Here is a 23,981-nt window from a genome sequence, read left to right on the forward strand (position 1 = left end):
AGGAGGAAACCCTTCCAAATATGGAAGTTCAAGAGTTGCTGTTGAATTGAGAGTCAAAATTCTATTTACTTGCATTTTAAGCAGTATCTGAAGTTGTATTACTCATGTTACCCATTAAAGATGAGGCAACACTAACCACTAAAGGTTTAAGAGCCATAACTGACAATGGAACCTGAACTGTCCATAAGCAGCAGAGTCAGCTGCTTATTTATCCTTTTCAGTCAGTGGGAGACAAAAAAATTATTGTCATTAAAACTATCTATATATGAAACAATTTTTACTTCAGGCATAAATTAATTTTTAGCTAAAATTTGATTTACCAAAACTCAAATTGAATTTTTTCATAGACTTCTAATCTGTGATTTTGTGGGAGAATAAAAACCGTTGTCAGCTCTGATTCGAGAGCTGTGAACCGACCTTCAGATACCAAGACAAAAGAACACTCACAAATACTTCTACTCAAATACTGCTTTAATTTTCATTTCGCAGCAGTAGTCACTAAACTCAACATTTTTCCACGCATAACAAGTTGCTTTTATAGAAAGTAAAATACTCTAATTCAGCACTCTGAGTTAGAGACTCATAATTAGATGAAGTATTACCAAGATTCTTCTGTGCCTGAAGATATACACCATCATTTGGCTTCATTATTCCTGATGTTTTCATATGGTTCATGGTACATGGGAGGATCAAGATATGAAAGGAGCCTTTTTATTAATCAGTTTTGAAGAGCCTCCATTCTCAACCCTTGTAACATTCTTCCACAAGTTCCCAAAGGATGCCTTATAGCACTGAAACAATCATTTCATGTCATAAAAAGATAAAGAACTTTAAATAACTTTCCATTTTTTTTCCCAGTGAGAAAATTATTATTTACACTCTTAAAAATTAAAAGGACTTTGTACCAAAGGTCTGGAAAGATCTGGGTTTAATTACATATTTCAAAACTGAGTTATACAAAGCAATTCCACTGCTTAGACTCAGTAAATATATTAAAAACTTAAGAGACCAGGAAACAAATAAGCAGACTAGACTACAACTGAATTGGATGTTTTCTGGAGAAGCACACCATGAACAATTTGCCCCTTGTGACTGAAAACAAAGGGGGAGAAGAAGAGTGGCAAAGAAAATGAGTTTAAGCAAGAAACTGTAACACCCCTTTTGATCTCGCATGCAAGCTGAGAATGAGAAAAAGTTCTGATCCTTCAGTCTACAGTCTTATTTAAAGATCAAAACAAGCCTGAGCAGCTTAAAGCCTTACTTCATTAAAAGAAGCCAGTCAAAGAGTTAACTGAATGGTAAGTGGGATATTCTTTCTTGCAGCTTTGCTTAAATGATAGAAACTTCACTACAGACTGTCCTGTGTTCCACAGAAGATAATCAAGGTCCAATTCACAGAAGTTTTTTTCCACCCAGTCTGCCATTTCTTTTCAAATCTTCTATTACCTACCTTAGGAGCTCCAGGATGAGCTTTTATAACTTGCTAAATAAATTACAAACGTGAATTAAAATCTTCCAGCCATTTAGAAACAGAAACTGCACATAGTATATGGTAACAAGAACTTCACAACAAAATTTAAAAACAGGTAGCTCAAGATGCCTGCTTGGGAAAGCCTTTTTTACCTGCAAAATTAAAAATACCAGTGATAAAGTTCTGCTGCATTACAAAAGTCTGTTTGAGTGTGTAAAGCTTTTGCAGAGGCTACATAAATTCTAATCCATAACATGTTTACTCAGCAAGGGTATCCATGTTTCCCATTCCTTTGAAGATGCCACAGAGCTAACACACATCCAAAACTTTCCTTTACGCAGAGGGAACACGTGAAACATTTGAAAATGCTTGAGAGCACAGCAGAATAACAATGAGAAGAGTATTAAGGGCCAACTGTTCAATTTAAAATTTCTGTTGTGCATTTCTTAACCAAATGAAGTATCTTAACACATTAAATATCACCCCGCTTTCAATTTAGTATCTTGCTGTGCAACACAATTCTCATAAAATCAGAGCTAATTTTGATCTTCGATTACGTATGAGAGATCCAGGACCAGGTTGGCTGTCTCCAGAGCTACTTGCAGGCCACTACATTTTGCAGCAAAACAGTCCAATGTCAGAAAGTCAGTAACTTTTACTGAGGGCTCTTTAGGGCAGCCCTGTATAACAGGAGAGCAAGACTGGCCTTCCAAAATCCTCCAGCTGAGGTCCTCCGTGTTACCATTAATCCCACAGCCACATTTTGAAACTACATCTGACCAGTTTGAGACAGAGGGAAGACCTGATGGAACAAACCAACAGTGTCCATAAACCATATCTGTTAGAATTTCTCCACCATCATGATTCAGAGAGCGAGCTACAGACTCCAGGGAACGGCAAAACCCATCAGCAACCAACTGGTATTGTGTCTGAGAACAACCCAGGTCTTGAAAAGTGCTGGTGGACAGACTAGAGCTCTAAAAAAGAAACCAAAATCAAAAGTTAGAACACTGTTTCACAGAAGTGATTTTAAACATGGATCCCGCTGCTGCATTTTTTTTTCCAAACCAGATGGTTCAGCTCTAACTAAAAAAAATGTTTATATTCTGATTATTCCAGAATAGGGAAGATTTCTAGACAAGTCAAAGTGGAGTTCTGCATTATCATCTTTCAACAAAAAAACTCTACACATTTTTAACACTTAAAACCACGCACTTACTATAATAGCTACCTAAAGAAAGACTAACAAGTACAAATACAGTATTAACAAGTCTGAAAGATGTAATTAACACCTAGTGCTACAAATAGACCCCTTTGTTTTATTGCAGCAGTTAGACAGCAAAAATCCCACATTAACATAGAAGAGATAAGTGTTTTCGCTGTAGCAGTGATTCTACATAAATTCTTGTTTCTTAAGTATATTAAGCAGCTTTAAAAAACCTTGTCTTACATACCTTGTATCTTATGTATGAAGCCAGGTGAGTTTCTGTACAGCCCCCTCCTAACAATGCCAAAGGTTCCTTCATTGTTAACTGTAACACATGTTCTGCAGTTTCACAGACACGCTGAAAATCATATAAAATTCTTGTTATTCATGTCATGATTAACAGGATTTGCTCAGTAGAAAAAACTACTAGAATAAAGTTTTCAGTAGTTTCTAGTACAGATTCCAGAAACTTGAATTACATGTGGATATAAAGCTGCTGAGTGATTTCCAAAACCATATTCACTTAATGAGAAATTGTCTTTATTTGTCCACACTATGGAAAAGTAGAAATTAAAAAAGCCGCATTTTATTCCTTCTTTTTGCAAAACAGGGTTATATATAAAAAGTCAATCAGTATCAATGACATTTCTAGAGCAACTGTTCAATGCAAAACTATGCTTGACTGCCATTGCAAGTGTTTGCTGCTGGCCTTTTGCTGGCAGTTTTTATTTTTGTGCTCTCACAGACCAAGTAATGAGAATGAAAATATTTATCCAGCACTGGCTTCAAGAACAGGTGAAAAATGTTTCTGTGTCTAAACTTTCTGTATTAAAACTGAGGCAATAAATGAATGTGAGCACTTTAAGGATTTCGAAATTCTGGAGACAAGTAAACTTCAACTTATGTACTGAAAAATCACTTTTCTAAACTCACCATATTTCTGTTTCTCATTAATTTTTCCATTAAAAGCATGACTTTTCAAGGAAAGATTTCAGGAAAATTTACTTACCTTCAACTCATCCCACGCTGTTTCACTTCTGTTACAGAGTATCAAGCTGCAGATAACTGTGTCCCCAGGAATCAGATGCACAAAATGTTTTGAAGCAACCCTCTCAATGCTGACATCTTTCAAACTGCCATAACAACCAGGAGACAAGGAGTGTATGGAAGCTACAGGCTTTGAACCTGCCAATTATGAAAAGCAGAGAACAACATGTAGTACCATCATCAGAAGAGTTACCTGTTGCATTTCATAAAACATGAACTTTTTTCTCCTTGGCTTTATAAGTTATATATATATATATTGTTCAATACCTGACACTTCAACCTACGCAGGAAATCACGAACAGAAACCACCATGTTCAAAGTGCAAGACTTGGTGATAGTTTGAAATAAAAAAAAAAAAAAGTAACTGTTTCTAGAAGTGGATATTCCTCCTGCAGCAAGCAGTAATCACATGTCTGGTATGTCATTGCTAGAACCTGTGAAAGACCCATCTCACCTTAAGAAACGGCTTTCAGACTGCAAAAAAACAACTCCTGCTCAGCTGCTAAGAGGATCCAGACAGAAATAAGAACCCTTACTCTGCAATGACACCACCCCAGATAATGTTGATCTCCTGATGAAAACTTGGGGGCAATTGTTTAGTACAGGAAACTCGCCTGTTACCTGTCATCCGGCTCAGGGGCTCCATCAGAGACAGCCCAGCTCTGTCCACAGCCATGACGTGGTTCTCCTTCAGGTACTGTTTCAAGGCTGGATGGATCACTTTCTGGCACACCACAAGGCCGACCCCATCATGAACCAGCTGCTTCCCTACATTCAGCAACTGATTCAGCTCTGACATTTCTAGAGAAGTTCCGTGACGGACTGCTATAGTTCCTTCCTCAGGGCTGAAGCTGTCTCCCGACATGGACGCACAGAAAAGTGCAATCTTGATCATGCTTGAACCAGTTCTTTTGACAGCAAGTGGTTTTCCCAGCTGAATTTCTGGTGTTTCTATCAGTAGTCCAGGAAGAACTGTAGAATCCATCACTCTTCTTCCTTTCACAGGTATTATTACACACTTTCCTAAAACAGCATTAGTCTCAACATGACATGGAACAGTAAATAAAAAGGCCTTTAAAACCAGCGTGGTGAGATGCTCAACTTCTGTTTTGTTAAGCATGCAAGCAGGTTTGCTTGTTAAAACGCTACGTACCAAACAAACCAGGGTCTCAACACTGCTAAAATCCACGGACACCCGGCAACCACAAGCCTCAGATTTCAGGTAGTCCGTGCACAAACTCAGGAGGTTCTTGGTTATTTTAATGACAGTGCAAGGTGCAACATTCAGGCTTCTAAAGTTTTCAATCAAGCTACAGCAAAGGATGGCAGTAAATAAGCCACAGTCGCTGCAGCGCGAGACGTGGTTCTGCACGGAGGCTGTGAGAACGCGGAGCACGGGACTGCTGACGGAAAGGTGCCTCAGGAGAGCTGAGGACTGGGAAGTTGTACAAACACAGCCTCCCACACCGTTGTGGAGCTGTTTGAGTCTCCCAGCAGGACCATAGGAAGATTTAAATATCCTGCTAAGCAGAAGCAGCGACTGACACACCGTGTCTTTAGTTAAAGGTTCACTAATAAATAACGGAGGCTTTTTAGCTTCAAGACGAGACATTTTCAAAGTAAGATTTTAATTCTGGCCAACAAAACAATTCATTTGCACTCGGATCAATAATTCATAGCACTTTTAAAATCTAAAAGTAGTACATTTAAACTCTTTGCAGCTAAGGATTAATATTTTCAGTGTGAAACAGTACATACAGTACAATAACATTCCTGTGACTGCTCATCATGTCTTTCTTAAAATGAGGTTTAAATCATGTTGCAACACTGACGCATAATGACAGCAGGAAGCTACTTTCACTCATGACGATCTCTTTTAACTTCTGAATGTGACTGAGCAGATTTTTTTGCAACAAAGTTTACAAGCATGCTTCCTAAATGGACGCCTATAACTGACAGTCCTACTACAAGCAGCAGGTTCTTTCTGTTCCAGGTAGTTTTCTTCATCTTTTCTGGCAACAGTCACAGATGAAAAGCTTCAACGTTAGTTACACCTACAATTAAAACCAGAAAGGTATTAGGATAATCTTATGACAGTATTGCATAGCTTGAACTGCTATTTTATTTTTCATTTAAAAAAAAAAAAAAAAAAAGCCACACAAGGACAAACACTGCACCACAGAATCGTTTGGGTTGGAAAAGACCTTTAAGATCAAGTCCAACTGTTCCTCCAGCACTGCCAAGCCCAACATTGAACCATGTGCCCAAGTGCCACATCTACACATCTATTAAATACCTCCAGGGATGGTGACTCAGCCACTTCCCTGGGCAGCCAGTTCCTGTGCTTGACAAGCCTTTCTGTGAAGACAGCTTTCCTAATATCCAATCTAAAACTCCCCTGGCACAACCTGAGGCCATTTCCTCTTGTCCTATCACTTGTTACTTAGGAGACTGACTCCCACCTCACTAAAAGCTCCTTGGTTTGGAGAGTGATGATGTTGCCTCGAGCCTCCTTTTCTCCAGGATAACCATTCCCAGCTCCCTCAGTCACTCCTCATCAGACTTCTGCTCCAGAGCCTTCACCAGCTCCGTTGCCATTCTCTGGACACTCTCCAGCACCCCAATGTCCTTTCTGAAGTGGGGGCCCCAGAACTGAACCCATAATTTGATGTGTAGCCTCACCAGTGCCAAGTACAGAGGGACATTCACTTCCCTGGTCCCACTGGCTACACTGTTCCTGATACAAGCCAGGTGCCATTGGCCTTCTTGCCCACCTGGGCACCTGAATGCTTTTTAACTGAGAAAATCTATTAATCTGTTAATTACTACAAGCATACAGTAAAAAAAAAAGAAAAAAAACAGCACACCGGTTATATGAATATTATATTGTTAATAACTTCAATTCTGACCACCAATCTCTGTTGTTTTACCTGTAGTTCTACAAGTAACAGGCCATTACAAACTTCACTGAATCTCACTAAAGTGTCAAAACTACAGTGAGAGTTTTGTGTGACAGTTTACAGTGATAGTAAAAACAGTGATGTTCATCTGTTTTACTCAAAACCAAAAGAACTCAACTACTCAGCACCGCCTGCCAGGCAACCACTTCAGAAACAAAAGCTTCTGATGTTCCAACAGCTTTAAGAAATCTGACTCAAAGAAAAGTTTCTTACTTCAAAACGCTTAACAGGAAATTTTTTCAGTTCTTAAAACACTTTCAAACTTAAAGGGATATTTATTTACATTTCTATGCAATCTCCACAGTACTTAAACTTCCTTCATATTTAATGTTGTTTAGTTTTCCACTATAATTACTGTCCCTACAGAATACTTCCTATGTAAAGTCCTAACTGTTTCTGGGTAGTTTTGAGCCTCAAAGGACACAGTTACAGACTCAGTCACAAGAGCAGCACTGTTGCCTTGAAGTTACTGGAATTTGTTTTTAAAGACACGTAACACCATCACTTAAACTGATCCCATCATATGGGATTTAGCAGTAGTTTTCTGAGTTTTATCATGCACTTTTTGGAGCCACGTAGCTACAAGATTAACTCAGTTGCAAAGAAGAATAAAACTCCAGAATACTCAAGTTAGAGCAGCAAGGCTGCATCTGTTAGAACACTCTCATTTAATTGACTCATCTCCTCCCTCTAAGATACAGATACAACTAATTAGGCAACTTACCTACAATACACAGTACTAATGTTATTTTTCTTTATTTTTTTGATCGCTTTGCATCACGTATGTCACAATTCCAGGTTCTGGAACATAGTCCTCTGTCTTCACTTGGAAAAGAGGACTGGACTTGATGTAAAACCAGCCCCAGTGTACCAGCCCAAGGCCAGTTCCCATAACAATCAGAACTTTGTAGTCCTTCCAGATGGTTTTAAGACCCATTGCAAACTGGCATCTACCTAGGTAAAGATAATTTATTATTTTAAATATATTCTAGAAATCCTTTATTTTTTTACCCTATAATAACAGCACTGAACAGATGAAGCTGAATGCTAATACCTTTAATTACAGTGCAGCAGATGACTAAAACACAAAACAACACAAGAAAATCTTACTTTGTGAACTTAGAAAAAAAAGGTGCAAAAATAACCTCAATTCAGGCATTTTGAAGTGTTAATTGCTGCACTTGCTTCGAGCTTTGGCATGCTAAATCTTAAACACAACAAAGCAACAAAGCTTTATCTAATTACAAGCGTGACTGCTCAGATGGTAAATATTTGAAGCCTTAAAGCAGTTTTAAAATACACCCTTTTTTTTTTGTTTTTCTCCCCCAGTAGTTAATACAATTGAATGTCTAACTGAGCTAATGAGAGAATAAATATAGAACTTTTAACTTGCAGGCAAAGCAAGTTGTGATGCTTCTGACCCCAGTTTACCCTGCCCAGAGTGGCGGCTCTGCCTGAGCACCTTACGGCATCCGGAAGCTACAACAGCACCAGCACTAACAGAATAATTTAACCCTTATATCATAAGAAGGTGGAAAACACTACTCTCTGTCAAGAAGTACCTACTTCGAGAAGAAAACGCACGCTTTCTTATGCCAAATATCTCACTGGGTTGAACGGCTACAAAGCTACAACTCGAGCAGTAGATGCTCCTACTCCTCCCCAACTCCATCCACCGGACAGGTGTAAAAGCCCTACTAACCACCCCAGCATGACGACGTGGAGCCCTCACAATTCCCTCCTCCTTCTTCCTCGCGTCCCAGCGACCTTGAAGCGCGGGCGGCTGAGGGGCAGCGGCTCCCTCGGGACAGAGACCGCGGGCACGGCGCACCTGAGGCTTCTCTCCCCTTTGCGAGGGAGCGAGGAAGGCGCTGCTCAGGAGCCTCCCCGGTGAGGTAAAGACTCACCCGCCCCCGACACGTTCAAACGCGCCCTCGCAGGAAGAAGAAGCAGCAGAAGAAACACGACCCGGACGTTCCGCTATCGCCGAGCCCGCCCCTCTGCCCGCCATTAGCCGAGCGCTGCGTCACTCGCGCCCCGGTCCCGCCTCAGCCCCTGGCGGCCATTTTGCGTGCGGGCAGAGCAGGGCGGGCGGCGGCGACGGGCGCGGCCATTTTGGGTAGGGCAGGAGAGCGGCGGGAGGCGGGCGCGGTGCGGGGGGAGGTACGGCCGCCTTGGGCCGCTCGGCTCCTGCGGGAGCGGCCGCGCCTCGGGCTCCAGGCTCTCTTTCCTCGTTAGTTAAACGTGTGAGGAGACGCTTGGGGAGAGCTGGTGTTGTGCCGGTTGGCTCCCGCCGTGCCTCCCTTAGGCGCCGCCTCGGTGGGGTCGCTCCGGCGCCGCCCCCCGCGGCTCATCCCTGCCCGACCGCTCTTAAAAATATGCATATATCTCTCAGAACTTTCTTCCTTGCTTACCTCCTATTGCAGTCACTCCGCGTTACACGAGCGCCCACCTGTCTGAGCTTTCCTGTGGGCGGGCGAAGGTGCTCTGGCCAAAACAAGATCAAAAGAACTTCGTTCCCTGACCTGAGTGTTTCCTTAGCTCTTCCTTCTACTTCACTCTTCTACTTCGCTTTTCTTGTATTTACTCCTATGGCTGCAGGAATACTTTTCCTGTATTCACTCTTCTCGCCATGCTCACTGCTGTCAAGAGTCTCGTTTTATATTCACGTGTTAATGGATGAGTTTGTTTTCAATTTTGTTTAAATAGTTGCAGAGTTTATAACCGTAGCCAAAAGACAAGTATTTAATGCCTAATCTCCACACGAAAGGGAAAATCATGATTTCTTTTCATTGTATGATAATTTTTTTTCATTGTTCATTGCATTCAACTGTTCACGAAAGTTAAAAAAAAGAGGTATTTATCAGTGCAAAAAGGTAACAGCCAGCACCTGTCTGTGACAGCCCTCTGATGTTCCTCAGAACCTCTCCTTCCTCTAATTCTGTGCAGTGGTGGGTGAGGTGAGTGAGTAATGTCTTTGAAATTGTTGAACTTTAGAGATGAATGGGCAGTTCCCGAATGAAGGAGTGTGGATAACAACGAGGTAAAAAGATGCTTACTTGTTGGAAGAGTAGTTTTCAAGGGTTAAGTGGAGCAATTGGCCACAGCGGGCATAAAAAGCCTGAAATGGCAAAATTGTGAAGATTGTGATATGTCTTTTCAGGACTACAAATGCTTTACTAGATATGTGAGTAGCTGAGTATTGCACTGCTCATCCTAAGCTTATGATCTGCTCCTAAAACTGATGAGTGCTGAACAGTGTTTGACTACAATACCTATGGACTAAGGGAAAGTTCAGGAAACTCCTCCGTTATGTTGTGATAGTTCATCTTGAACTACAAAAACGAACTACAGAAACAGTTAATATCAAATTGCTTCACAGACTTCCTTATTCAGCATTTATGTGTTTGTTTGTGCTGTTTTTTTCAGGTGTCCACCTCTCCCCACTCGAGGCAAAGGCACCCAGAGATGGGCAGTGTGGAATAGTTTGCTGCTGTATCTTCAAGCATCTGGTACGAGTTTTCAGTTCCTCATTCCCTTTGAGTTCCAAATTCCCTCACCACGGGAAGCTACTTCTTTTCTGGGGTAAGATGCTGTTCCTCAGCTGGCAGAGAACACTTCCACTCACTCTCTGGGGGGCCATGAGGCACTGCCTTCTCCTGAGTGTCTACATTCCACTTGGCATCAAATTTAGAAAAGAAAGATATTGTACCACATTATTTTTTCAGTGTGTCTCACTCTAGCCACAGGCAACCTATGTGTTTAATTCTGAATCATGTTTTCTTATACACACTGTCTATGAAAACTTTCATGTTCAAAGTTTTTTTTTTACAAACACCACATCAAGACTTAAAAATATTTTTTTAATAGATACAGTTTCTGAGAGGAGTTTTTCCTGCCTTATTTTATCTTTACGTTTCCTTATTTAGAGTTTCCTTTAGAGGTTTGCAACAGAAATGTTATTCCATGAGAAACAGTCTTGTTGCCAAACAGTAGCAAGTATAATAATATCTGTGATTTTGGTGGGGGGTTTTTCAACACAGAAAATGGCAAAGTGTTTTGGGTCTAGTTGGCTTTTTCTTGTACAATTGCTGGATGCTTTGGCCCATTTTGTGATGTCTCAGTATTGGGTCCTTTTTCACCTGTGTCGCTCCAGTGACCTTCCTGATGGCTCACACATGAGGTGTGTTCTTTCTTGTTTTCTGAGGATTTGCTTACATTTATTCTATCTGCTGTATTTCCTTTCCTTTATCTATATGGTCAGTGCAAAGAATGGGATAGTTGGCAAACTCCAGGAAGAGCAAATTGAACAAAAATTGCCTTTTTTTTTGGCCATCTTTTTCCTTTTAATGTTTTTCTTCTGTTATTTTGTAAATTAGATTTGGAGGGGATTTCAGCCTGCGGGCAGTTCTTCTCACAACAGTAGTAGCAGGATTGTTGCAACAGTATTGTTCTGGAAGGCAAATGGTTACAAAAAGGTGCTGGCAGGGTCAGTTCAGCTGATTCATTCATGTGCTTTGTTTGCTCTCAAGGAGAACATGAGCATTTAGACAAGAGGTGATGCTCTGGCACGTTTTGTTGCAACTCTTCTTTGTATTATTCCTCCTGTAAAGATTAATGAGAAGACATTACCAGTCCAAATATTGTTCTTCAGGAGCAATGTTATAAGGAGCTGAGAAGCTCAGATGGTTTTCACTTGGTGGCTGCCATTTCCCTTCAGCATCTCTTCTGAACTAGTTCTGGCAGCTGCTGTTTCAGTGATTTCTGAGTTTCATCTCCTGGGATTCTTCTTATAGTTTCTCTTCTGTGTTTACTTCTATAGAGTGGCACTTACTGCCTGGCTGAACTGAAATACGATGTCTCAGGTGGTGCAGAGCACTGTCCCTTGCATTGTGCTTCTCAAAATCAGTAAAGTTGTCAGGGTTTACTCTGATAAGATTGAAAAGCTTCCAGGGCTGTTTTGTGCAAGAGAGAATGATAGTGGTGTGGCACAAGCCATGATGGTATTCCAATGTTTTTTTTCTGTTATTTTAAAATTCAATTTATTTTATGTATCTTTCTGCTTACTATTACTGTACAGCTGATAAAAGCTCTAATTTTGACCTTGTTTTCAGGACAGAGCTGAAACATTTTATGAACTATATTAAAGGTTATTTTCAGTAGTTACTTGGAGAGTGGTTCTCAGTTCAAACTCATTTTAACCTGGTTACTGTAATGGCCACTTTACTTCTCACTGTTTGCCATCCCTTTACTGATTTTATATCTTACTGCTTGGATATTAATATGATATTTAGAAAAAAAAAATCATGTAAGTAGCTGGGAGTTTTCCTTCAGCCAGTACATGGAATTGTGCCCTCATTACTTTCACATTTTCTCATAGTTATTTTGAAATCTTCGGTCTCAGCATTTGAACATTTGGAATGGAAGCCCTGTGTTTATTGAGTTCAACATATTTGCTACTATTGAATCTTAAGATCCAGATTACCTGTGCTATGCTGTGTAGCTGCAAAGTGGGTGTTTGTCTTGTTTTGCACTTATTTGAAGCTAAATAGGCATAATGACTGCATTTTGAAACAGTTAAGTTGTAGTGCCTGATAGAGACACATATCCCCAACCTACCTTGTGTCCTGAAATTTTGACAGCTCTGTCTCAGTACTTGCCAATAACTTGAAGTTTGCAGTGACAAATGTGTAGGTCTTCCTCAGTTTTTAGTATTTTCCTACAACTCTCGTACAAAATTGACCAGATTTGTCCATCTTAAGAGACTAATGCTTTAGGAAACTTTAGGACATAAAAGGCAGCTCTATTCTCCGTGTGGTTTCTGTTGCAGTTCATCTATTGCAGGCAGAAGCTACTGACACTGGTTTTCTGTTTTGATTTTGAAGCTTGAACTGTGTTGTTTGGGTGCTCTGTCTCCTGCCACCACACTGAGACCTCATTTCACCTGATTTCTGCCCAGTCCAAGTCTCTTCTTTGTCTGTTCCCTCTCTTCCTGTCCTGTGTGAAAATGGAATGTAGTTTATTTTTTTTATTCCTAGTTTTTTTGGAGGTATTAATTTGGTACCTTAGGGCCCATGACCTGTCTTCTGAATCCCAACTCTGTGTGGTTGGCTGGAAAGACTTTCATGAGTTTAACCTAATTTTCTGCTTTTGACAAGTGAATGTTTAGCTCCTGTTTGTGTGGAGGAGGATGAGCTTCCCAAGTAGCTTCAATGCTTTGACATTGATTGTTGTCAGTTTGGAAAAAAATCTTGGCAATTAATTGAAGGTTTCTTCTTGAGCCCAAGGGAGGGTGTTTTAATTTCCAGCATGAATTAATGCTTCCTGAGTTCCTTGGAATGGTCTGAGGCAGGGTCAGGGGCTGTGCAGCTGAATGCACTTCACTCAGGGTCCCAAATTAAGCAACCTAGATCCTATTTAGAATAAACAAAAGAAGAGGATCTCTGAAGTTCACTTTACTTTTGTGCAACCACAATAAGGCTCAGGTTATGTTGCTTTAAGTGTGTTGTAGTCTAAAATTTTAAGTATACATGTGTATGTGTTTATATAATTATATATGTATGGATCTTCTGTGCACCAAAAGCTGTAGTTTGTTACTTAAAAGAGTTCTAATTTTGTGTTTCATATGGTAGATGTGAAGTGCCTGAACAGTTATGAAGTTCACTAAAGGAAATCAACACAGGTAGCTAAGTAATTCTCCTTTAAATACGAATTTTCCTTGGATTTCTTAAAGCAAAGAGTAGGGTTTGAAGAACAGCAGTGCTGAAAAAAATGAGTAATAGATGTAAAAATCCTTCTTGATTGGTGTAGAGATCTGAGTGTTTCTCCAGTGCTGATCACTGTTAATTGATGTTTTTATAGGACCAGCTTACTCTGACCTATCATGGCATCCAACAAATTTGTCATTAAGGTAAGTAGAATGTCATAGCTTTTAAAAAAAATCTGTAATATTCCTTAGAATATATATGTTGATTTTAAAAGTTAATGATGAAGAGGTGCATCCTTCAGGCTTCTGGTCATAGTAACGTACCCTGTATCACCTTTTCTCTCTGGAAGCAAAGTTTGAATCATTTCTGTGTCAGGACAGAGTGTGTCTGAGGTCAGCTGAAGATTAAAATCATGTAGCCAAAAGTGATCAGTTGTGTAGTTAAAATTAGAAACTGCATGAATTTTCAGTGAAACAGTACTTGCTACCTGAAATAAAATTCTTTTCTTACTGTAGTGTTGTTGTTTGTGTGCTTCCCAGGTAATCTAAGTTCCTGGTTTTAAGGTGTAGCAATGTTCTGAAACTATTTATCACGCTTGACACTTTATTTGCCTCTTTTTTTTGCCTCTTTTCCCATTTTCAGGGATTAGTTGTTTCACATCCAGTAAAATGCCATTGAAGTTTATTTTGCAAACAGTCCCAGACTCCTGATTACGTATCTGAAGCCTAATGCTTTTCAAAACATTCTGTTATAAACATAGCACTTCATAATTCCTCTCCTGTAACTATATCAGTTTATCAATAAATAACACTAATTGGGATTAGCACAATATATTATTCTCTTGGAAATGTTTTTTCAAGGAATTTTCTGAACAGAAGAAGCTTTTTCCTTTGTGGATAAGCTTGGGGTTTTTTGGAGGGCAGCTACAAAATCCTTGCTGAGTGATGAGGGTGTGGAAGCTGTTGAAGCTTTGGTTTTGTGGGTGACCAACCTGTTCAACACGCAGACCAAGCCCTTAATTTTTTGTGTGCTGCGTGTTCTTTTCCAAGGAAAACTGCTGTCATTTAGTGGGATTTTACTGTTTACCAGGATGGTAAACCTTTAATTGACAGTATCATGTCTATGTTATTCAGTGCTGCTGAGCTGATAGAGGAGTTAGGAGAAATATCTTTGATTTAGAGCACATTTTAGCTGATACTCTGAGTCTGTAGACCACTAGTGGGGGAACAACAGGAGCTGGAGGCTGAGGGGATTTGCTTTTCTCAGCTGAGAACCCTCGATGTCATCAAAATGAATATAAATGCCCAAGAAAACAAGTGGTGTGAGTTGAAATGTCTTCGCTGGGTAAAAAGCATTAAGATACTTTGTTGCTGACCTGCATCATTACAAATTCATTATTGAGCACAGACATGTTACTTTTCAATCACCCGGTGTTTCAACATCCCTGCCTGCCTGAGCAGTGGGCAGGTGCTCACTGAGCAGGGGTTTGTGGGTAAGCAGCACCACAGACACAGCTTTTGAGGCTGCCAATGAGATACAACTTTTGCTTTCTGGTGGTATTTGAGAAATAAAGGTAAGCTTTTGCATTTTTCAGCAAATGTTGAAAATTAGCTTCGCCTTGACCTGATTGACATTCACTTTGTACACACGTGTGTAGCATTCTGCTTGTTAGAGCAGGGATTTTGTGTGTCAGGTTTTGATTCTTTACATTCACTGGATTTGTATTTAATGTGTATATTCTCTTTTTTAAGACTGTCCAACTTTCACAAAAGTTTTATGAGGAATATCCATGTGTAGAAGATTCTCCATTAAAACCCAGAAGATTCTCACCCTTCTCTGCAGTGGGAGTACAGAAAATATTCTTAATTTTATGTGTTTGAAATTGATAGGATCATTTTACTGAGTCTGAAAATGTTCAGGACAGACCTGTTGGAGTGAGTCCACAGGAGGGCCATGAAGATGATACAGGGATGGAGCACCTCTCCTCTGAGGAAAGGCTGAGAGGATTGGGATTGTTCAGCCTGGAAAAGAGAAGGCTTTGGGGTCACCTAATTGCTGCCTTCCATTACCTGAAGGGGGCCAACAAAAAAGATGGAGAGGAACTATTTACAAGGGCCTGGAGTGACAGGACAAGGGAGAATGGCTTCAAACTGAGAGCAGGTTTGGATTAGGTATCAGGAGGAAATTCTTCTCTGTGAGGGTGGTGAGTCACTGGCACAGGTTGCCCAGAGAAGCTGTGGCTGCCCCATCCCTGGAAGTGTCCAAGGCCAGGTTGGATGGGGCTCTGAGCAACCTGGGCTAGTGGGAGGTGTCCCTGCCCATGGCACAGGGGTTGGAATAAGATGATCTTTAAGGTCCCTTCCAACCCAAACCATGTCTCACACATGCCTCGCCTCATTTTCTACAGTCTGTATTTTTGAAGTTTTTAGATTCTGTAAACGTGTGTATGTTAATCTTTTTGGTAAGAAAGCAAAAATTACAGCCTTTCAATCTTTCAGGTCTTAGCTGACTGGCAAGTAATTAAGTGGGAAACCCCTCTAATGTGTTTAATGACTTGTTACCAATTTTATCTGGGAATCTCCGTACCCCGATGTGATGGCCCCTTATTACCAGTAGAGGGAGCAGTTGGCCTGTTTTTGAGAGGCGATCTAAGCTTGGCTTTATGGGCAATTAAGAGGGATTGAAATAAACTAATTGATGCAGTAAAATACCTTTAAACCTTAGTACAGAAACTACAGTTAGGTCCTAAACACACTTTCTTCACCTGCCAAGTGGCTGGATTCTGCAGTGTTGTGATTTGCAGTAGGTAATATTTTATGCAAATTAACTTGATCAACAATTGTCAATTTTAGGAAATATTGATAGATATATAAAGCATTGCGTGGTAAAATACCCCCAACATATGAATTTAATTAAGCATTCTTTTTGTGTTGCTAAAATATTTTACTGCTGTTCTGGGAAATAAATCTTAACTTTAATTGGTTAGGCTTAAAGCAAAATCATGAACCCTATATGGATTTCAAAAATAATATCACTAGGGCCCTGTTTAAACCTTTGGACAAAGTAGAAAGAGTTGCTCTTCCAGAATTGTGTAAATTGACTTTATTCATGCCAAGCTGCAGAACTAAATATAGTAATTTTTATGGCTGCAATAGAAAAATTTCATTTACTGTTTTCTGCAATTTGTTCATTTGCCAAACACAGAAGACTTTAAGTTGTTACTACATTTTAATAACTCAGCTCAAAGGGAAGCTTTTTTTATTCTACTGTTTCCTACTTTGAGAAATGTGGAGCTCTGTTCTGTCTCAGATTTGTAGGCTCTTGCAAGCACATAGATTAAGCTAATTATAGTTTCAGTGTTCCCTCTGGTCATCCAGCTCTCTCTGCAATTGATTTTTCAGCAGTGTTGCTCCTCGTTATCAATCTAAATTACTGCATGCTGGACATATATATGTAACTTTTTTGATCCTTTCTCCTTCAAACTTTTTGCTTGCTTTAAATGGCAAGTTCATTTGAAACAGCAAGCATAGTTTTCTCTTTTATATTGGGAACAAAGATGGAGATGACTGGACAGCAAAATGACAGTGGGAGTGTAATGGGATCACTTTTCCCCTTCATTTTACCTCTGTGTCTGTGTCATGTTCTTTATTTTATGTTGATGTATCTTAATGTAATTGTTAAAATACTGACTTATAACCAAAGGTATCTTAACATCTGTCTTTGGATATGTTAGAAGTGCTCCATGAAAGGAAGTGTTTCTAGCAAGAACATTGATTATAGGCCCTAACATTAGGAAGAAGGAACTGCCCTGTCAGACAACGCTCCAGTATGGATTCAGTGTTGTCCAGGTCATTTTAGGGCCTTTTCACAGACCTGTAGATGGTCTTGGGTCTGGAGTAAGAAAACGAGAAGTTTATTTTGATATTTCAAGTGCTTTCTTTTTTCAGCTAATGGTAGAAATGTAATACTGTGACAGCATGATCAGCTCTGCCTGTCTGGATGATTCTTAGGTGATGTCTAGCCTTGACAGGTTAAATTTCTCATTTCTGTGAAGTGTGTCCATTGACTCAGCTGATCAATGTTTTTGTAAATATTTGCTGTTAAACACAACAAATATTTTTGTAAGAAAGTGATGTGTTTACTTCTTCTTGGGAGTTGTTTGGAGAGTAAGAAACTAGGGAGATGAGTAGGTTTTCTTACCTGATTTTGTTATTTATCTCTGATCCCATATAATGAGTGATGAGGGACAATAGATATGTTTACTGCTTAGATTAAGTCCATAGACACATGACTGCAGTGCTCTCAGGTGGAGAATAAGGAATGGTGTTTGTATTTAAGGTAATTTTTTGTATGTTGTGGCTGCTCTGTTACTAGGCTGATAGTACAGCTGCTTGTTCTACATACAGAGCTGGGAACTTGTTAGCATTCTGATTTCTGGTTTTAGCTAGATAGGGTTTTGGGTTTCTTTGAGAGTACTTACTTAAATTAACTAATAAATACAATGTTTTCTGATGTTCATTTCTTTTCCCCATTCAAAACCAAGACATTTGTACGTGAAATTCGTCTGGTTGGAGTACTGATAAGTATTTCAAAGGAAACAGGCTAAGATTAGTTTTCTGTGATTAGATAAAATTTGTAGAAATATTTTAAATCTTAAAACTAAGGTACCGGTTCTCCAAACTGATTAAAGGTTACTGAATTTTATATGTGCTGTGTGTCCTTAAAAATGAATAAATAGCCATATTAACCATTAAAGAATGATTTTTCTAGAGCAGGGGTTTCCCTAAAGCAGCATTGCTCAGAATAGGAATGGTTGGGTGGTTGGAATTGTTACTGTCAAGGAACATCACACACTTCACTCAGCTGTCAGGTTTGTTTCTGTGTGAATGCATAAAATATAATAATTATCTAAAAAGGCTTAAAAGTCTTAAGGGAGATGATGAAAAAGAGGCAGGGGGGGATATGATTTAAAATAGGAAGTGCAAACAATAATAATGGATGGAGGGACATCTATTTAGTTCTCTTTCTTAATGCTCCACTTAATTCCCAATTTCATGGGACCAGATATGGAATGGCTAAAGTGATGAGTAAATAAGTTCCAGAAGAAAGAAAAGAGGAAGTTGGGAGGTAGAGGAGGGAGGAAAATTAAGTGTACAATCTAATTCTAAATCTCCTGGAGTCAATGGAAGTTTCCTCACTGACCTCAGAGGATTAATTTTCAAGCCTAGGGAAATGATGAGTGGATGAAGAGTTGAGAGATTAAAGTGTTAGCTGAAAGAGAAAGGAGTAGGAAGCCAGAGGGATAAACATCAATAGTGAAAACACTGCTTTAATGGGGATCACTTCAAATAAGGAATAAAAGGATGGTTCGACTTGCATTACTTTTTTTGGTAATTCAAATCTGATTAGTTTTGAAGGGACCACTTGTGCCTGAAAATTAGGTTTTCGCTAATTCTGAGCACTACACTATTGTGGCAGCGATATGGGATTCTAAATACACACCATACTAAGTAATACTATTTTTTTAAATGTAATTATTTCCATGCTATTTGCCATGTGCCTTATTTCTGACCAGCACTTACCAGAGTTTACACCTCTGCTGTTGTGCTGCGTGGAGATCTTGGTGGTACAGCCTGCTTGACCCCACAGTCCAGCCCTGGAGCAGGAAGGGATGGGAAACTTAGAAGGAGACTTGAATCTCTCTTGAGTCCAGCAAAACATCAGGGCTTAGCAAAGATGCTGTGTGGGGTCACCAAGTGTCTTTAGGTCCTGGGAGAGGCTTCAGCTTATGCTGTAGGTGAAATTCTTCAATTCTTTCCAGTGGGTTCAGAAGGAGGTTAGTAAGCTGGGAGGGAAAGGAGTCCACATTTTGTGTAGTACCTGGGACAGTTTAATGATGCAGTTTTTGCTCTTGATGTTATGATCATGAAAATTTAATATAAATTTTTTTTGGCATTGTTTTGTGTGGCCTCTCCCCACTTTGGGCAATGTAGGTGGATTCTAATATGTGGAAGTTATCTGAGTATTTGATGTATGACTGTGTTCTGACAGGATTATGGAGTAAAAGGGAGAAGAATGACTGACAACACATTTTTATTCTTTCCTGATGTTTCATCCATGTAGTTCATAACTTCCTTAAAAGGCATCTATTTATAAAAGCAAAATTATCACTTAGTTTCAATTCTCAAATAAAAGCTTTGTTTCTGGACATTGTGTGTTCCAGTTTCGGGACACTTTGTGTTCCCTGCAGCACTTACTCAACCATGACTTTGCAGTATTTTTCTTGAGTCAGTGGCCAAACTTTTCCTTCAAGAAATGGTACCACAGGACATGGCAGAAAAGAATGTTTACTTCTTGTGCTGCAGTCAGTGCTGAGCGTGAGCCCCGATGACAATAGCTCAGCTATTGTGAAAACCCTCTAAACTGCTGATAAAATGATGACTCATGGTCACCTGATGAAAACACATTCATTACCATGACTCCAGAGAGTTTAGCTCCCATGGAAGTGTTTCACTTCCCACACTAGTTCTTCTAAAAGAGATGATGATGCAGTTGTTTTCTAACAGTTGACAGCTGCTCAATTAAGCTGTGACAGTGTGGTTGGCAAAAACTGTGAATTCCAGACTTTTTAAAATAATAGTTTAAGGAACTAAAATCTGTATGAGCTGTGAAGGAGTCACTAACTTTCTTCACAGTGTTACTTGGAGTGATTTCTAATCAAATTATATACTTTTAGATTTCATTTACCACTACTGATTTAAGTTCTTTTTACAGTGGATCTGACTCAAACCTCACTGATGTCAATGGGCTTTGGATCAGAGCCTGTAGGAGTATAATGGTAGCACTGTAGCTTAACTAAGGACATACTAATTTATCCTTAGATCAGTTTATCCATGTTTTTAATGCATTGTGTTTGTCTGTAACGTTTAAAGAAGTTAGTTTGGAAAAATATGGAAGAGTGATACAGCCAAATAATAAAATATAAATCAATCGTAATTCCGGTATGAGAAGAGTAAAATTAAATCCCATGTGTTGCTTACTTGTGATTATCCAGGGACTGTGAAAAGATGGATTAAAGATGGAAAAAAGAACTATGAAAAAACATTGCATTAGACTTTAGATGTGTATGTTTTTATGTTATAAAGAAGAAAAAGGTTCTCAGGAAGTAATTGAATGTAAGGTAGTGCAAGATGGTCCATTCACTCTTAAACGATCAGCACTTTGCCTGGTGATTTTTGTCTTGCACTAATTTCCCTCTTTTCCCTGGAAATATTTTTAAGTCACAGTACTTAAGAAAGGCAACATATTAAGGGATTTAAATTGTGAATGACTGAAACTTTTTTTATTGAGAAATATAAAAAATACTACTTTCTTTTTAAACAGGCGTTGACTAAGTAAAATTCATGCTTTAAAATTTAGCATGCAGAATCCTACAATTTTTTTAATTATATCTTCACTTCTATTTGGTTTTTTCCATTTATTTTCTAACTGACTCATTTTAAACTGAAATGATGAACATTATGTATTTGTTCTGTGCCCAAAAACTGGCACTTGTCTAGTTTGAAAAATAATAGTGTCATCAGAGTTAAAAATTAACTTCGGATATTAAGGAAAAAAAGGTAGAAACAAGACAGAGTTCCTAAATGTTGTAATATCACTCATCCAAACTTTGTCAACAAATTACATATGGAAAAGTCATGGCTTGTTTGTGTGCTGGTGTTTTTTTCCCTGAAAATCTCTCCACTATTTTTATTACCACAAGCAGTGTCGTAATGAAAAGGCAAAGTGTTGCAGATTTAATAACGAAATTAAGTAATAATGTTTGAAAATCCTTTGAAACACCTCTTCAATCCATATTGTGGCTTGTATCTTCAGTGACAAAAGAGAACTTTGAATGAGGCCTGCACAGGAGACATCTCTGCCTTCTTGCAACAAAACAGTGTTTGTAGGAGTGTTTCACTTGGGAAAGTGGGAAAAGAATAGTTTGTGGTCTTGATCATGTGCAGATGTTGTTGAACCAAAGTCTTCACATCAGTGATTTGAGCGTTTCAAGGTGATCTTTTCCTGTTGCCTGTTAACACTTTGCTAGGGAAGTACAGCCCATTTGTGAAGCCTTAAGGGCAAGTGTCATCTTTCTTGGGTTTGTAGCTTCACTCAGGGTTCTTTGCTGTTTCTGGTGCTGGTGTGTTTTACAGACAGATCCTCAATCTCCAACCTTCAGCAGAACAGATTTTATTCCTTGCTCTATGTACCTTCTGTGTGCATATGAAACAGCATTCGAGTGGGGAATCACTGTAAAAGTGTTGCATCAAAGCTGGTTGGACAATTGTCAGCTGTGAGTCTCGAGGGAGAGCGAGGAAAAGAACAGAGATAAGGAAGAATGACACAGTGGTTTCCACACAAGAAAATGTGTCATAGCCACAGAACGTTTTCTCAGCGTTTTCGTCTCATTGATGACTGAGGTTTGTAAAGTTACTTCAACAATTCTATCCTCATTTTACTCCAAAAGGTTGTGCAATAACTAAGCTAAACTGAGCTCTGTCTCATGTGCAAGGTCCTCTTTGCAAGGTCCTGCTTAGTTTCCAGGAATTAGTAAGGTGCCTGGCATATCTGGCACCACTCAGCTGGTGAAATAATAGTTTATGTAAGATATAGTTGAATGCAGCCTTTCAAACTCAAGCCGATATTCTCCAGTTTTAAATTCAGAGGGTTGTCTTTGTTCCTTGAATATACCAGTGATTTCATAACACTCATAATGGACCAAATATACATGGTTGTGGTTTATCCTGCTTTGTATCATACAGATAAAGGCTGATAGAAGAGCAACATATAGCTCTGAACAGAAAATATTTGCTGAACTAAAGAGGTGGGAAAGAGCTGAGTCTTGGGCCCTTAAAGAGGATCTGTTCAATGCCAAGATCCTAGGATTTGACAGTTGGTAGGGTCATGTAGAATATAACTGTCCCTCCTTTCTTTTTACATTCCTATAGCAAAAAAAATAAGGAGAGTAATTTAAGTAGCTCTAACAGAGTGTGTTGTCCTACCATAATAAGGGAAGTTTTCCAGTTCAGCAGTGGAAAACAAACTTAGAGTTTTTCCCTTTGTGGCATTGTCTGCAAGTCTCTGGTTCTCATTTGGCTGGGTGTTCAACTGACACAGTCACAATCCATGGCTCAGGGAATGTACAAACAGCTTGGATGATAGGAGTAAGCCTGACACATCAAAAGTTGAAAACAAAACCCATAATTCAAAAAAGCAATCAAACAACAACATATTCTCATCCCTACCAGTGAGTACTGAGTGTCTGTAGTACAACATTAAATAGCTGAGTAGCAGTGAGTGGTGATTAAATAATTGTTGGCTGCCATGGATGGAATAAAAGACCAACATTGGTTTATAGATTTCTTCAGCAAATTGATAGAACTTGTCATTAGTTTTAAATGTTTGTCAATTTATGCATGTTTCAGTAAATTGAATAGAATGTTTAATTTCGCTTTTATTGTGTGGTGAAAACAAAGTGGTGTCTAGAGACGACCTCAAAAGACAGAAAAGTGTTAAGGAAAATGTGTCTTTGTCTATATCCCTTCACCCTGATAATTGCAGGAATTTTGATTTGTGGAATATTTGGAGGGTACAACTGGGGTACTTGCTGATTATGAACTGGAAAGAGATTTAATTACAGATGCTCAGCATATTCTACATAGTTCAGAAAACTCTTTGCTAATTTGAAGCCATTTTCTGTAGGGCTATTAGAGATGGTTCATTTGTTGTTGCTATTTTGGAGAGGCCTACATTATTGAGCATGCAGGAACTGCTGGGATTTAACCTGGTTTTGTAAATTCCTATTTGAACTATGATACAGATTTTAGGAAGGAAAAACCCAGTGATGAAGAATACAATACAAATACTGGAATTTCAGAAGTGAAATGATACTCAGATATTTAGAACCTGCCTCTTTGGATCTTTTGCAAGCATCAAGGGATCTCATAGTATTTCAAGCTGTACACCTAGAAAATCACTGAAAGCTCACAAGATGAGGTAAATTATTCATGTAACATTATGAGGCAGCATTCACACTCCAGGCAGAGAAAATTCAGGTGGCAAAATACAATTTCCAGATTTGTAAGTAGGCCAGGCCATTTGTTACAAAGTGTTAATGAATAGCACTGGTGAGCACAGATTCTCAAAACATAAGAGAAAGTTTGATCTTCACCGGGGACCACAAATTCAAAACTAGTTGAGAAGGAGAAAACACTTCTAGGATTTTATCTGCAGAGATCCTGGTGACTTTGGATTGGCACAAATGATAGTTTCAGAATAGGCAACATAATGGTGCTTGAGAAGGGAAGCTCATTCCCCATGAGCATCTACTCTGTAGTAATGCCCAAATCAAAATCAACCCTGTTGCTGCTGGCTGTTGTCATGTTGGTGCTTGGTGTTTGAAATCCTACATTTGACCATCTGCAAGTCAGTTCAGTGACCCTCAAGTTGTTTAGATTAGATTCCTTGTGTTTTCAGTAATGCTTTGGATCTTCTCAAAAATGTCAGTATGCTACATGTTTAGATATCAAAGCAGTAAGACATCAGTC

At 39.2% G+C, this 23,981-nt stretch overlaps 2 protein-coding genes across 24 annotated transcripts in view; one reads left to right on the forward strand and one right to left on the reverse strand.

Annotated features, from left to right (window-relative positions):
* Positions 1-453: 453 nt before the first annotated feature.
* MKKS (McKusick-Kaufman syndrome) lies at positions 454-8,881 on the reverse strand. Of its 11 annotated transcripts, none has more exons than XM_039389858.1 (6): positions 8,593-8,879; positions 7,410-7,635; positions 4,347-5,779; positions 3,688-3,863; positions 2,926-3,036; positions 454-2,448 (listed from the first exon to the last, which is right to left on the reverse strand). In XM_039389858.1, the coding sequence occupies exons 3-6, from the start codon at positions 5,335-5,337 to the stop codon at positions 2,008-2,010; spliced, it is 1,719 nt and encodes a 572-aa protein (XP_039245792.1). In that variant the 5' UTR covers positions 5,338-5,779; positions 7,410-7,635; positions 8,593-8,879; the 3' UTR covers positions 454-2,007. The 11 variants fall into 11 exon arrangements, with proteins under 11 accessions (XP_039245792.1, XP_027603818.2, XP_039245790.1 ...); XM_027748017.2 differs by having other exon boundaries at positions 7,410-7,639; XM_039389856.1 differs by having other exon boundaries at positions 7,410-7,639; positions 8,517-8,594.
* LOC114002181 (SLX4 interacting protein) overlaps positions 8,256-23,981 on the forward strand; it is an 82,363-nt gene continuing 66,637 nt past the window's right edge. For 5 of the 13 annotated variants that reach the window (XR_005566673.1, XR_005566676.1, XR_005566674.1 and 2 more), the window contains exons 1-3: positions 8,863-9,645; positions 10,115-10,197; positions 13,547-13,595. Coding sequence is in view for 9 of the 13 variants with exons in the window: in XM_039389860.1 (XP_039245794.1) it covers positions 13,569-13,595 (27 nt within the window). In the remaining 4 variants the exon portion in view is untranslated. The other 8 variants (XM_039389867.1, XM_039389865.1, XM_039389864.1 and 5 more) reach the window with 8 other exon arrangements.

Source organism: Pipra filicauda, unplaced genomic scaffold (assembly GCF_003945595.2).
Source record: "Pipra filicauda isolate LSUMZ 115617 unplaced genomic scaffold, ASM394559v2 scaffold77_size3566232_pilon, whole genome shotgun sequence".
NCBI lineage: Eukaryota > Metazoa > Chordata > Aves > Passeriformes > Pipridae > Pipra > Pipra filicauda.